Here is a 15,152-nt window from a genome sequence, read left to right on the forward strand (position 1 = left end):
GATGTAGATGGCGCTGCTTCATAAAGATTTCACGTTCTTCTAAGTTCCCATGGCATGGGTCGACTGTCAAGTGTTACACACACCCAAAGACCTTCTTTGCACACACCACAGTATCTTAAAGTCACACACACACACAATTCGTCTCTGTGATGAGTGATCTGTCTTCTTTTCTGTCAAAGAAAATCCACTATCCATACAAATTACAAAATACGATTAATTTTCGAGTTTAGTTTGCAAACGTTTGTACAATTATTAAATATGTAATTAATAGGTAATGTCTTACTTTCGTGGTTTCCAAAATATTTCATTAGTATCTCTTTGTATTTCAGTGATGATGTCCGAGTATTATGATCATTACCATCGGTGGGAACCTTTGGCCGAATTTCATTTTTATATCGACGAAACCGAGGAGCTTTACGAAGATAATTATTTTTATTGTTTATGCAGTCGAGCGTTTATAAGGTGGGTTATTTAACTATGAGCTGAAATTCATAAGTTATAGGCTATAATTAATAATCAATATTTTGTACAAAATTAGAAAAACAACCTTACTATGATGGAAGTTTGGGTGTAAATAGGGTAAATAATCATTGAATATACTTCCAATATCTTTTTGGCACAGTAGTTCTGTTGATACATGTGTTTGGTTTGAGTTGGGTACTGGGTCTAGTTACCACCATACCATCATCACCCTTCAAGTAATCAAAACACTCAAAACAATATAGTGTTCCAATGGCAAACTTAAAATGAAGCATTAAGACATTTGAAAAAAAAAAAAAAATAGCCTTTTATTCCAAACGGCCTTTGGTATACACAAGTTTTGTGTTGAAACTTTTATAGTATGTCCCACTATAGTATAGTATGTTCATAGTGTTGCCTGACATAGGCCTCCTCCAATTGTTTTCGCTGCACCCTGTCTTGCAACTCTGGTCCTGCAAGGCCCCACAGAGTTGGGCAGATGCCACTCTGACTTTCGTACCTTGTCGGACATCCACATTGTCTGGTCTCATCTCTTGGGTACCAGTATGTTACTTGCTTGCTCCATTTTTGAGTCTTGTAGCATACCATATAACCTTTAGCTATAGAAAGGTAGGTAAAATTAATTATTTTAGACATTTCTTTAAAGGGATACAGTGCTGACTTATTATGGGGAAAGAGAATGTTGTAGTGAGAGTGATGGTGAATTAGTCTCTCAATCACAGGAAGTTGATGATCATTCTCATGTTCATTTTTCTGCTAACACTTCTTATAAAGTTAAATGTGAGGTAAGATATTTATTTAAGTGTATTTTATACTAAGTAGTATAGAGACTGAAATATCTTATAGAAGTCTGAAATACCTTCAACAAGAAGAAATCATTTCAGTTTAAAAAATTAAGGCCTTCTGTGACCAGAAGACAAGCCTTTATTTAGGTCATAGAATTCCCATACAACATGGCAATATTGATACATGGCCTTCTGGGCACTTTACCAATTGACATCAATTGGGAGGAATTCTATGACTGGATCCTCTTATGTTTTCCAATCATTTGTGTTTTTGACTTCTGGATGTTCACTGACCGAGTAACTTTTCTTCTGAGATTATTCTAGAAAACAAAATCTAAGAGCTTTACTACAGGTATCCAAATAAGCTCAGTTTCTTTGAAATGTAGTAAAGTGCTTTTATAATTTTGCAATGATTTACAGAAAGACGAAGGTGCCAGCTGTTATTGTAGTGCCTCCCACACTGACAACTATGGGTCAAATGATGAACTTGACCCCACTCAAATACACTGTTTTCCCTCTCATCCTCTCCAGCCTAGTGACAGTGGGGCGGACTTGACATATCAAGATTGTCATTCTGACTACACCACACTTGATAAAATAGAGAAAATGGAACAAGATTCCACTGAAATCAATGAAAATTACTTATCTGAAGATACATGGGAAAAGTTTTGGGCTTTGAATGGTGAAAGAATAATCTGGGCATCATGGATAGAGAAATATAGTGATTATATTAATCCTGCTTATCTAGGGGAAAACAATGAACTATCAATGGATAAAAATAATATCCCAAAACAACATTCCACAGACCCAATATGTTATAAAGAAGGTGATTCAAAAGTAAAAGATGACAATGAAGGTGTGAGGGAAAGAAAGTTCTCATATGACTCAAAAGTTAATCCTTACAAAAAGAAACAAAAAGAACTCAGTGCAGAGGATAACAAAATTGATAAAAATATTGAAGTGACAGCAAATAAAGATGATTTATGGGCTCCTGTACATAGAAGGAGGTCTTGCTCTGAACATGAAAGAATTGTGAGCCCCAGGACTCTACCAGGGACTGATTCAATGACTAATGTAACAAAGATGACATTATCCAGTTGCAATGTTACATCAAGTCATGTGACATCAGTATCTACCCCCACTGATGATTACAGTGTGTCATCCAGATCATCTGATGATCAATTGAATGATCAAACACGTATTGTTAATATTGAATACACAGAAGCACCAGAGACAGATAGCGAGGAGCATTGGCAATTTTTGTGGAAGAAAAACTTTGGGGAACAATATGCTCTCCATTATGCAAACTACATTGAATGTCATGAAATGCATAACAAACTGTTAAAATCAAACATTACTCTCGAAAATAAAGTTGAAGAACTAAAAATTTCTGAGATTGAATGTGAGAATAGTGAAGGTAATTCTTGCGAGTTACCATCAGTAATTGAAGTGCAAACACAAATCAATGAAATCAATTTAAATGACAAGTCAGTGAAAGCCAAAAAGAGGGGCAAGAAATCGAGCAATCGTATATTATCTTCTGTGGGTATGCTGTTACAGAATTTACTAAAAGAACAAAAAGAAAAAGATGATCAACCAATTGAAGGGGAAGATGGGAATAAGCATAAAACTGAAACTGTTGCATTAGAAACAGTTCATAGTAATAAAGGGTTGAATAATGTCCAACAGGACAATAGCAGCCCTATCACTAACAATCTCAATAATGAAGATGATGATGATGATGACGAACCACCAGAAGAAAAGGCAATATCATTAAAAAGAAGGTGAGATTTACAATTATCCAAAAGTTAGCCTAATCTTCTTTAGAAAATATGTAGCAAGCAAGTAATTTGTTACATAATTAAACAATTTATCTATGCCTCAGGTAGACAAGTGCAGCACAATACATTGTGCAATATATTTGCATGATTTCTGCATGTTCTGTCAACAATAATATAGAAAAAAAAAAAACTACAAAGAAGACCTAATTTTTTTGTTTTTATTTTACACTAATCATTAAAATCATCAAAAAAAGTTTATTTAATTTACTAAAATTTATATTTACAGTCACGAAATAGACGACGAAGAAGTTACGAACCAAAAGATCAGGGAGACATTCCAAATAATGGGTCACTATTTTGACTCCTCACAACTTCCGAAAGGCCAACCTGTTTATAGGAAACGTTTGGCAAGGTTGCGTCCACCAAGAAACCGAAGAATTGGTGTTTCACGAAAAACATATTTTGAAGACGACGGAAATGCGTGTATAGATGAGGTATGGCAAACTTTGGTACAATTAAAAAATCACATTTAGTGTAAAAGTCAAATTTTATTCATTCATTAACAAACATATGTTCACCATATTTGACCAAGCACTTTTGAAACGTAAAGTAAATCACTCTAAGTCCTCTCTCTTGGCCTTGCTGTTATTATAGGCTGAATCTGCAATCTGAATAATGTTTTTATACAGAGTCAAGAATCACAAGACGCAATGACCGAAGATGATGAAAACGCTCAAGAAATACAATCAGATGGTGATAAAAACTCGGAACATAGTCAGGAGACTGTAGACAAAGTAAATGTGACTGATGAATCTGTGCATAAAGAGGATGAAACTGCGGAAAATTTACTACCTTCAGATGTGCATGTTAGCGATCCATCAGATAGTAAGTGTGAAGAGAATGCAGATGAAGTAATTGAAAATACACGTAAGCTATTTACCCTACTTGATGACATTTTCACATTCTTCGTTAAGTAGCTGTGTGAACTACTCATACATCCATATTACTTACACAAAATTACATTAGAAAAACATTTATTAGAACTTTAAGGATTTATTTTTATAAATAAAAAGCAAACTGCCATCATGTTACAAAACCACTACTACTACTACTACTACTAAAATATGCATCCAAATAACAAAAACTCTACACAAATCAGATCAGAAGTTTGCAAAGACATAATAATATGTATTTTTTTCTTTTTGGAAAGAAGATTTTTCAATCTCATTCAATTTTTTTATTTTTATGTAGATATTTTTTCATTTATATAAAATTTTTTACTTGTTATTATTGACGGTACAAAATAAAGTATAGCTTATAATACTATCATAATTCAGTTTAAACACTGTTCACAAAAGAGGCAAATAATCTATTAGGAAGCAGCTATAAAAATGGTATATATTCACTGTTTTTTTTTCATTATATTCACTAAATCAAAACAAATTATGAAACTTTATTTTGAAGTAAACAAGCAAAGTGAGATGTCATCAAATTTGTTTTATTTAATGTTATTAAATTTAATGTTTTTCAGGTCAAGTAAAACGAAGGCGCAGACAAAAAAGACATTACAAAGAAGAGAATTATGACCTATCAGATATGCCAACCGAACTCAGAGATGATCCCAAAATGTATAAATATTGGAAAAAAAGACATTCCCTATTTCACAGGTAATATAATAGTTTTCCATTTTGACCTTTATCCTTGAGGAAAATCCAGAAGGGATTGATGTATTATCTAATACCTACTAGCGGACCAGGTGAAGCTTCACTTTGACTTATGTGCACTTTCTACACTCTGACCCGCCCATATTTAAAAATATATAAATGTATTGTATACGATCGACCAATGCATGAAGAACTAAAGCTGATCGCTATATATTAATATTGTCTATTTCTTTTTTTTTTTTTTTGTTCTATTGATCTCGTGCGATCAGTCGATAGACTATGAGCAGAGGAGTTGTAGGGAGATTTGGCGGTTAGAAGCAACCTTCCCCAGCGGGAGAAGCTCCATATATATGTATTTCATATGTGGCTTTCAATCAAGAATTTGCCGTCTTTTCAAGCGTCGAATCGCCTGTGGTATCGTTAACTGGACAGCCAGATGATTCGGATGATTTCTGAGTCTATCTTTGTACTTGTCGTTAGTGGATTTTATTTCTGCTTTTACTGTTGGCATTTGTAAGTATTCGTGAATTTCTGGTATTCGTAGAAACCGCGGCGCGTTCGACACTTGTTTCAGTATGTAGTTTTGCGCTCTTTGAATAATGGTGATGTTGGAGTCGCAAGCTGATCCCCACAACTGGATTCCATACATCCATATGGGTTTAATTACTGTTTTATAGACAAGTATCTTGTTTTCCAGGGACAACCTGGAGTTACGAGCAAGCATCCAATATAACCCCCTATATCGATGGTATATCTCATCCCTCTTGGTTTGGATATGTTTTTTCCAAGTGAGCCTTCTATCCAGGTACATGCCCAAGTATTTGACGTTATCGCTTTCTGGAAGTTGGTTGTTGCGTAGCGATACTGGTGGACAGTTTCCTCTACAAAGCGTGAAGGTCACATGGACCGATTTCGTGGCACTGGCTTTTATTCTCCATCTAGACAGCCATTTGTCTATTTCATGTAGACTACATTGTAGGATTTCTGAAGCTGTTTTGGGACATCTATGGCGAGCTAGAACAGCGGTGTCATCCGCGAAGGTTGCCACGACAACGTCGTTTGCCTGAGGTAGGTCACTTGTAAAGATTGTATAGAGTATCGGGCCCAAGACTGAACCCTGCGGCACACCGGCTTTTATAGGGTAGAATTTGGAAGTGTATTCTCCTTCTTTTACTTGGAAGATTCTCTTACTAAGGTATGATTTAATTAATCCGAAGAATGTGTGGGGTAGCAGTGTTTTAATCTTGAACAAAAGACCCATGTGCCACACCCTGTCGAAGGCCTGTTGCACATCCAGGAATGCAGACGAACAGTATTCTTTGTGTTCAAGAGTTTCCCTAATGGTTCTGCATACTCTGTGTATCTGTTCCACCGTACCATGTTTTTGTCGGAAACCAAATTGATGGTCTGGTACGATATTTCTTTCTCTGAGTTCCTTTATAAGCCTGCGCATCAAAACCTTTTCACAAATTTTTGACGTTACAGGTAATAAGCTGATTGGACGGTAAGAAGTTATTTCATGGACTGGTTTGCCAGGCTTTTCAATCATTATTATCTGTGAAACTTTCCAGAGTTCCGGAAAATATCCAGTTCTCATGATACCGTTGAACAGAATGGTAAGAAACACAATGCCTTTTTTGGGTAATTCTAACAGAACTTTTTTATCTATCAAATCAAATCCTGGAGCCTTTTTATTTTCCATATTTTTAATTATGTTGTTAATTTCTGCTGGGTTAGTAGATGCTATTGGTAAACAAAGTTGAAAAGGTTGACTAAGGACGTCTAATATCTCATTGTCATTATTGATACAGTCGGGCTCATGTGGTGTAAATATTTCAGATAGATGATCGCCGAAGGCATCAGCTTTTTGTTGTTCGCTTTGTGCCCATAAATTTCCGTCCAATTTAAGAGGTGGTTTGGGCTTTACAGGTTTGTTATAGTTTTTGCAAGCTCTGTAGAGTGAGTAGTCAGTAGCAGTAGTAGCAGTCAAAGATTCCAGATATGATTCTGTTTCGGCCTCATTCACTGCTGCTAAGGTGCTTTTTAGATCTTTTATTGCTTGATTGAACCTAGCTTTGTCTTCTGGGTGTCTTGTATTGTGCCATATTCTGCGTAGCCTTCTTTTTTCCATAACATGACATTTTACTTCACTTGGAACCACTTTGTGTCTTGGTTTTGAGCCTGGCGTTTCCGGTGTTGATTTCCAACAAGCTGATTGTACCACTGTCATAAATTTGTGTGCAGCATTATCTATGTCGTTCTCTGTTTTAAGGGCTATTTGAAGATCAAGCTCATCAGTTACTATGGTTCTAAACGCTTCCCAGTCAGTCCGCTTATTATACAGTTGGAGCCTCTTTGACTTGGTCTCAACTTTTGAGCTCATAGTTAATGTAACTGGGATGTGATTAGATGACCCGTCTAAGGTTGAGCTGATCGTAAAGAAGTGCCGAGACAAGCCTTTACATATGAAAAAATCCAGCAAATCTGGCAATCTATTAGGGTCTGTAGGCCAATGTGTTGGTTCTGAAGTTGCGATGGTTACTAGATGATTCTTATCTACGCTTTTCTTGAGTTCCCTTCCTCGGGTGGTTATTAGCCTTGAACCCCAGTGAAGATGTTTGGCGTTCCAGTCCCCTCCTACAATGAAACGACCACCAAGACTTCTAAAGTAGTTCGAAAACAGCTCCTCTGATATTCTGTGCTTTGGTGGACAGTAAACCGCAGAGATATTAAAGTCACCATTTTTGTCTGTGACAGTTACTGATGTAGCTTGTATTTCTTCAGTAATGTGTGGTGGCAATTCATAATGTTTTATAGATGACTTAATTATGACTGCAGTACCTCCATGTGCAGTCCCATCTGGGTGATTTGTATGGTAGATATGGTAACCTTTTACCTTTACTACGCTGCTGCTAGTGAAGTGGGTCTCCGATATAAGAAGTATATCAAGCCTATGCATGTGAAGTATCAATTCTACTTCATCTTTGTTGGGAGCTAATCCATTTACGTTCCAAGTACCTATATTTAGATCTATTTTGGTGCTTTAGAAATTAGCGTTGTTATGAGCTGTCTCTCTTATTGTCTATTTCTAATTAAATTTTATGATGTTTGCGTGCAAGTTTCTTGATTTTTTTTATCTTAGGAAGCACAACAAAAAAGATTTTTTAAAAATTCATCCAGCTGGGTAACGTGTGATGCTGTGATCAAAAAAACACTGTAGAATATTTACTAATCATTATAACTTTAGCAAAATAACATCTTCTTTTTCTTCTTAATATCCCTTAGTATCACATTGTCAGCTTCCGGTCTATTGTGATCGCCACTGACTAGTTTCCCCTTCAATACTGGTTGCTGCAGCAGGAGTTTCTAGGCTTGGATGTGTTTTCCATCCTCTGGGCTGACAATGAAATACCTTGGAAGTAAGGGTGTTTCCTCTGCCCAAGAGACAGACGTGTTTCCTTTGCCTCTTGGCAGACTGCACAGATCTGTGTGCCGGAGCCTAATATGTGTCTATTATGTCCATAGCATAGCGTTAGGTCCACCTTTTTATATGGGTGCAAGTCATGGGTCCTGAAAAAAGAGTGTTGTCGACGGTGCAAGCTTTTGTGATGTGGGGGCCAAGGAAAATTTCCTGGAAAGACTTTGTCTTGAATGCCAATTATTATGAGGACGAAAGTTGCATTTTTCGGGCATTGCAAAGGGGATCCCTCTATGAGTTTCCTAGGTTGATCCTAGAAGGTAAGATACCCGGAAAACGTGCTCCAGGATGACAGCAAAGAAAGTGGATAGATGATGTCAAAGAGTGGATCAAGTTAACATACACACAGCTTAAAATTTTGCAAAAGACCGCAAGAGTTTTCTACACATGACCGCCAGACTTCAGTTGGAATAAGGCACTTAATGATGATGATAGGTTGTTTTTTTTATTATTATTATTCTTTACTAGTTAGCCCTTGACTACAATGTCACCTGATGGTAAGTGATGATGCAGTCTAAGATGGAAGCGGGCTAACTTCTTAGGAGGAGGATGATAATCCACACCCCCTTCGTTTCTTCGTTTCTACACGGCATCATACCGGAACGCTAAATCGCTTGGCGGTACGTCTTTGCCGGTAGGGTGGTAACTAGCCTCGGCTGATGCCTCCCATCCAACATTTGCTTCCATTCAATATGTTTCTTTGTATGTAGATTCGACGAGGGCATAAAGCTGGACCGCGAGAGCTGGTTCAGCGTGACGCCAGAGAACGTGGCGCGCCACATCGCCACCAAGTACACGTACGACGTGGTGGTGGACGGCTTCTGCGGCGCGGGTGGGAACACCATACAGTTCGCACTCACTTCCAAGAAAGGTAATCTATACTAACAACTAATATTATAAAGAGTTAAAGTGTGTTTCGTTATAGGGAGCGTTATCTGGATCTACTGAACGCGGGCGTGACTGCATCACAACAGGTTCTTGAAGTGTACAAAAAGGGATTGTTTCAAAGTTCTCTAATAACGCCATCTACTGGTAGATAAAATAACACTGTTTCGCTATGCCTGTAGATGGCAGCATCCATCACCTGATTAATTATTTTCGTAACACATTCACCAACACTCCCCATGTCAAGCGTGAGTAAAGAAGTTTTATTTCAATAAATATAAATATATACGGGCTATACACATATTATATATACTATAATATTACTGTTGGAAGGGAATAGGAATTTTACTCATATAAAAAAAAACGATAAAACATATATTTTTGTTCAAAAAATAAATAAGCGTAATAAAAGTAACATTACTTTGGTAACATAAATAAAATAACATGAAAACTTCGTTCTTCGAAATATGGTACTGACGACGCTGAGATTCAAAAGCTTTCTGAATTCAAAATGGCTGACACCCCCCCTGCCATCGCTGACCTTCACCAACAACGAACCAATACCGATAATCCACGAGAATAATGTCGGTACGAATTAATAGAGGGCGCTGATGTTCCAAAGAGTTATCTCAGTGGGTCAAGCTTTTCGGCTGAAACCTAAATATACGTTTTTTTACCCTTCGTCGGAAAAACGGTTCTATTTTTGCAAGCAGAACCTGTTTCTTTTTTTAAATGTTGTCCATTTTCTTTCTGACATCTTGTTCGTAATTTTCCTGCTCCTAAACAAATTGGCGAAAAGAGCACCAGTGAATCTATTACTAGACTATTATTACTGCAACTAATCTTATTATTGTCACCAGTGATAGCCATAGACATAGACCCAGTCAAAATAGAAATGGCACGGCACAACGCGGCGGTGTATGGCGTGGCAGACAAGATCCAGTTTATTGAGGGGGACTTTCTTGAGATTGGGCCCACGCTGTGTGCTGACATGGTGTTCCTCAGCCCACCGTGGGGCGGGCCCAAGTATTCAGAGGTATAAACTTAAAAAATTTGGGACTTCTATTCTTTACCCTCTTTTTAACACTTTGAATTTTGATAAATCTTAAATTACATTCTTTTTAGTATTTTTCCTGGTAGTACACATACCAATTAGTACAAATGTAAGTTGAAACGTAAAGGACTTACCATACAAACTTTGAACCCCTGTTTCATCCCCTTCTGTTTTAATGTTCGTGATAAAAAGTATTCTATAACCTTCTACGTATTATGGTCTCAAATCGAGCAAAGTTTAATTTAAATTAATTTAGTATTTTCAGCGTGATGCACGGTCAACAAAAATATGGACATACACACAGACAAAAAATGACAAAAAATATATTTTTGGCTTCAGTATTGATTATTGAATATGCAATTTCGAAAACGGCACATGTCGGATATTCTATATATTCATCTCGTTGGAAAATAATTCGTTTTTTTTTTAATTCTTTGACATTTAAAATTTTCAGACATGTAGCCTTTTCGAAATTGTATATTCAATTGCTTTCAAAATATCTTGAATTTACAGAATTGGAATTGTTACAGTTTTGCTATAGATAAGTATAGATTAATGATGAATAACTTTTACTTTGACAGCAAGTAGAGTATGACATAGAAAAGATGCTGGAACCGAAACCAGCGTCAGAGTTGATGAGGGTAGCCAGAGAAATCAACTCCAACGTCAGCTTGTACTTACCGCGGAACACCAAAACAGATCAGGTATCATTCTACAATGTTTATTCTTCTTGTCTCATCATCTCCTTAACCCTCAGACCAATTATAGAAGGACCAGTATCGCACCCAAATTTGCGAACAAAATTGTCTGTCATTTTCTGAGGTAAACGAGCTTAGATTTGGTATTCATTTATTATGCAACAACTATCAAAGACGTCTTTAACCCTACACACAAGTGCGTGACTCCACTCAAGGTCATTCTAGGGTCTTATTTTGGTTACAGTTTAATTTGTTAATTAAGTTGTGGATAACCTTTGTTTGACATTAGTTTTCTTATTTTTGTAATCCATTTCTGAGTCTGCTAAAATTAGTTTGTCTAATACTTTAATAGTTATTTGGTTAAGATTTTTCCCTTATGCTATTCAGAGCGAATCGTAATTTAAACTCTTTTACTTACTATACTCTTTTTTTTTTCAGCTATTGGCGTTAGCACAGGATACAGGTAGTTCTATAGAAATAGAACAGAGTTACCTGGATAGGAGATTTGTTGCCATCACTGCCTACTTTTATTAAAACGAAGGTTTTTTTAGACTACTTTTTTTTTCAATTAAATTAATTTCTAATACAAACAAATTTTTTTAAAAGAATATTTGCCATATTTTTAAATATGACAAATATTCCCATTCCCCTCCAACTAGTCGGGAAAGACTGTGCTAGGAGTGGGTACGACAATAGACCAACGGGGCGGGGATCGAACCACCACCCCTCGGTGGTGAGTCCGACCGCTCTTACCGTTGAGCTATTGAGGCTCTTAATTTGGTGTGTCTATAACAACATAATGGCAACTAACCTTTGTCAAAGCCAAATTAGAAACTATTAATTTCTAAATATATACATAAAATATTGCTTATAAATTATATATAGCTGAAGGTAATTCCTGATATACCTGAATTACTTTCATTCATAAATATTGTCTGTTGAAATGTAAGTTTAGTTAAACCCTTTTAAGTGCTGCCCTTTTAAAATTCGTTCAAACCGATTTTGCCGTTTAAATGTAATGAAAACGTATACACACAGACATTACAGACAGATAGACATAATCGTAAAAAAAGGTCAGAATAAGTTCCTAAGTCCTCAAAAAGTCCATATCTTTTGAAAAACAATATATTCCCTACTTAATACTAGCGGGAAGTGATCTACTATTTACTGTGTATACTTAAATTAAAATGGATGTTCAGTCAATTATATTTCACCAATAATTGTTTGACTTCCATACCATGTCACTAACAGAGTAAATTTTACCCAGTTGGTACAATTTATTAAATGAATTTAATTAAATAAAATGAAAAAAAAAATAATGATTTGAACATGAAGGAATGAAAAGCCAAACAGACTTCCAAAAGTAGATAAAATATACGAGTATTTACTCGCGCAAATTGTATTTGTTAAGTTCCATTAAAATTAAGTAAAAAAATAAAAAAAAAACAAAAGAATGATTAAAGTGTTCTATAGTTTGTATAAGTGTGCATTTAACTTCGTATATAAAAATGTAGTAAAATTAGTAGACGCATTTTGTTTTTTGGTACATATCACACTTTGATTTTTTTATTGTTTGTAATATTATTATCTAAGCAATATAAGAATAATAACCTTAAAATGCCTTTTTTGAATAGCATTTAAAAATAAAAGTTAACTTGATAAAATGTTCATACAATATTCCATAAATAGTATTCAAAATGAATATTGCCTTACAGAAAATAATTAATAATTTAAGCTTAAAAATAATAATTATTACTGGTTATTACATATCAGGATTTCCATGATTCATTTGATTTAAGAGAAAAAAGTGGTTTATATGAGTAGATAAAGTACATTTAATTGTATAATAGTTATAAATATTTTATAGTAATATCTGTGTTGTAATAACGAAAAAACCAATATACAGGGGAAAATGATTTGACTGGTTATATGTTTTAAGTATTGCTTATGCTATAAAGTTATTTTGTAAACACTTTTTTAAAGTTAGAAAACTCTTAGTAGATCTTAAGAACAAATCTTACTATATCTTAGAAAGCTACATAATATATATCTACACAGACAGAGAAAGAAGTAGACTAGTGATTGGTGTGCAATTATCAGTCAAAAGATATTCGATTCTGACATCACATCACTACACTAAATATATTTGAAGCTAACTGGTTACTTATTATTTGTACCAAGTTGAGACAAAGTGGTTACACTATAGTGCAACACAAAAGAGTAGAAGATAAATGAGGGCGCTGTAGTCACTTATTATCTATTGTCGTTCATAGGGTGACCCTGTGTTCTATCATCCACTTGGGATTAAGTAAGTATCATGTGTCAGATAGCTGATTGAATGGTCTGCTAATTATCCATAGTATTTCCACTATGATTTTAATATCTGATAAAAATCAATAATAATTTATTGGTTGCTATAGAATGACAGATCTTTCTGATGACAGTAAATTTGATTTTACCACACAGCGAATTTATTAGTTCCATTTTTTATCAACTTCTAATATTATGATTTTATGTCGCAGCATTAAAAACAATACTAATTTAACAATTGTCAAAAATGTCTTCTAATAAGTCTTCTGTTTTTAGGGAATGTGATGGATGCTATAAATTATATTCGTCTATTTCCTTCTCTGTCTACGTAGCTCTGACTAGAAATATAAAACACTTCGTCTGGAGACGCCACAATAATTTTTCTTAGCCAATTTAGTACCTGTGCTAGTTAATAAAAAGAATATATTTTATGTTGAAGGTTTTGCTTGACAAAGCGCGTTGTGTAAACTAAAGTAACGTTTTTACAACAGAAACGCATAGTTACATTATTTCGAGTGATACCTCAAAACCCGTTTATCAAAAAGCCGTTGCTTAGCAGGCAAATTATAATTTAATCATGTTTCTACATTCAGTTTAACACACCAACGTGCCTGTCTGTGCACTATAACTAGTACAACCAAAGTAAAATCTTCAAAACAAAATATAATATCAAAAAAGCAATTTTTTTTTTTGATATACGCAACATGGTCAGGTTTTTCATCTTTATAAAACAGTTTTGAAATCTTACCATATAAAGTTACATGTATAAAATTATATGTGATCAGTGTTGAAAAAATTAAATTAAATAAATAACAAAAAGTTTAGAGCACAATCTACTATAAACTAGCACATTATGTTCTATTATAATCTCATTAACCTTTTTATAAATATTTTTTACTCTAGATATTTTTTGTCTGTGGTTAACTGTATTTTAAAATTCAATGAAAAAATATATGCCTTGTGTGTGACCATTTAATTGTTGTGATCTATTAGAGCAAGAGCCTGTAGGGCCAGACCTTTGTGGTTTTATAAACGCTGACAGTTTTCAGATGAAGCTAGACTGTACAGTAATAAGGAGCTTATAGTGTTTTTCAGATAGCATGGGTACAGTAACACCGTAACAGACGCCTGTATGACGTTCATAAAACGTACTATTATCGTGAATCGCGGTAAACTTTCAAGAGTGAAATGAACTGTCACCCGCACCTACATGAAATGAACTATAGATCATCAAATCGACCATAGGCAATCTTACAGCTTTTAAAAGTTAAAGGTCTGGCTAATATGGACTCTTAGACCATATGTAAATACTTGTTGATGATAAATATAGAATGAAAACAAAGATGTGTGTTTATGTTCAACTCCTCTCAAAAGAAAACTGATATTGTATCAATTATTTCAGACTAAAATAACTTGAAAAATAACTTTAAATAGTTTAAAAAATATTGGATTTAAGTCACGTGACAATTTTTTTCGTATTCCTGACAGCAAACCCCTGTCATTTGATATCCATATCATGGGGGTGGATTTCAAACAGCCAGTCCGCCATCTTGAGGAGTCCTCCTCGACTTTACTCGACTAACTAAAGTATAATTTGAAAAAAATATGCCAATAGAGTCTATATACACAATCATTAATTTCTTGGCAAATTTGTAGGCACCTAACTAAATTCAAATTCAACGTAATGCATAGTATTTGAGATGTATGTTCTTTGGCTTAACTTGAAAACTGGTTCTTGATATTTATGTGCTTTGATGACGGGGAATATATAGTTCAGTCGACAGACTTTCTGATAACTAAAGTTGCTGAGGAGTGTCTTCAATTTGAATTTCAAAAACCTCTTGATCGTCACCCTGATATAGTAATTATCACCCATTCAAGTCCATAGGATATCACTATCTTTGATGTCTAAAACCCCACGTTCTTCACGAAGCATATTCTACAACATTTTCAATAAAAATGAGGGTAATATATAAAACTCATCAGTGGAGTGAAGTAAATAATTTCTCATAAATAG

The 15,152-nt window shown here is 34.9% G+C and overlaps 1 protein-coding gene across 1 annotated transcript; it reads left to right on the forward strand.

Annotated features, from left to right (window-relative positions):
* The first annotated feature begins 96 nt into the window (after window positions 1-96).
* On the forward strand, window positions 97-14,477 carry LOC112049960 (trimethylguanosine synthase). Its single transcript, XM_024088034.2, has 11 exons — window positions 97-239; window positions 330-462; window positions 1,127-1,265; window positions 1,686-3,049; window positions 3,333-3,540; window positions 3,736-3,973; window positions 4,578-4,713; window positions 8,899-9,059; window positions 9,934-10,109; window positions 10,709-10,831; window positions 11,264-14,477. Exons 2-11 carry the CDS (start codon window positions 332-334, stop codon window positions 11,357-11,359), a joined length of 2,772 nt encoding a protein of 923 aa, XP_023943802.2. The 5' UTR covers window positions 97-239; window positions 330-331; the 3' UTR covers window positions 11,360-14,477.
* Window positions 14,478-15,152: the final 675 nt, after the last annotated feature.

This window comes from Bicyclus anynana, chromosome 15, assembly GCF_947172395.1.
Source record: "Bicyclus anynana chromosome 15, ilBicAnyn1.1, whole genome shotgun sequence".
In the NCBI taxonomy this organism is placed as follows: Eukaryota; Metazoa; Arthropoda; class Insecta; order Lepidoptera; family Nymphalidae; genus Bicyclus; species Bicyclus anynana.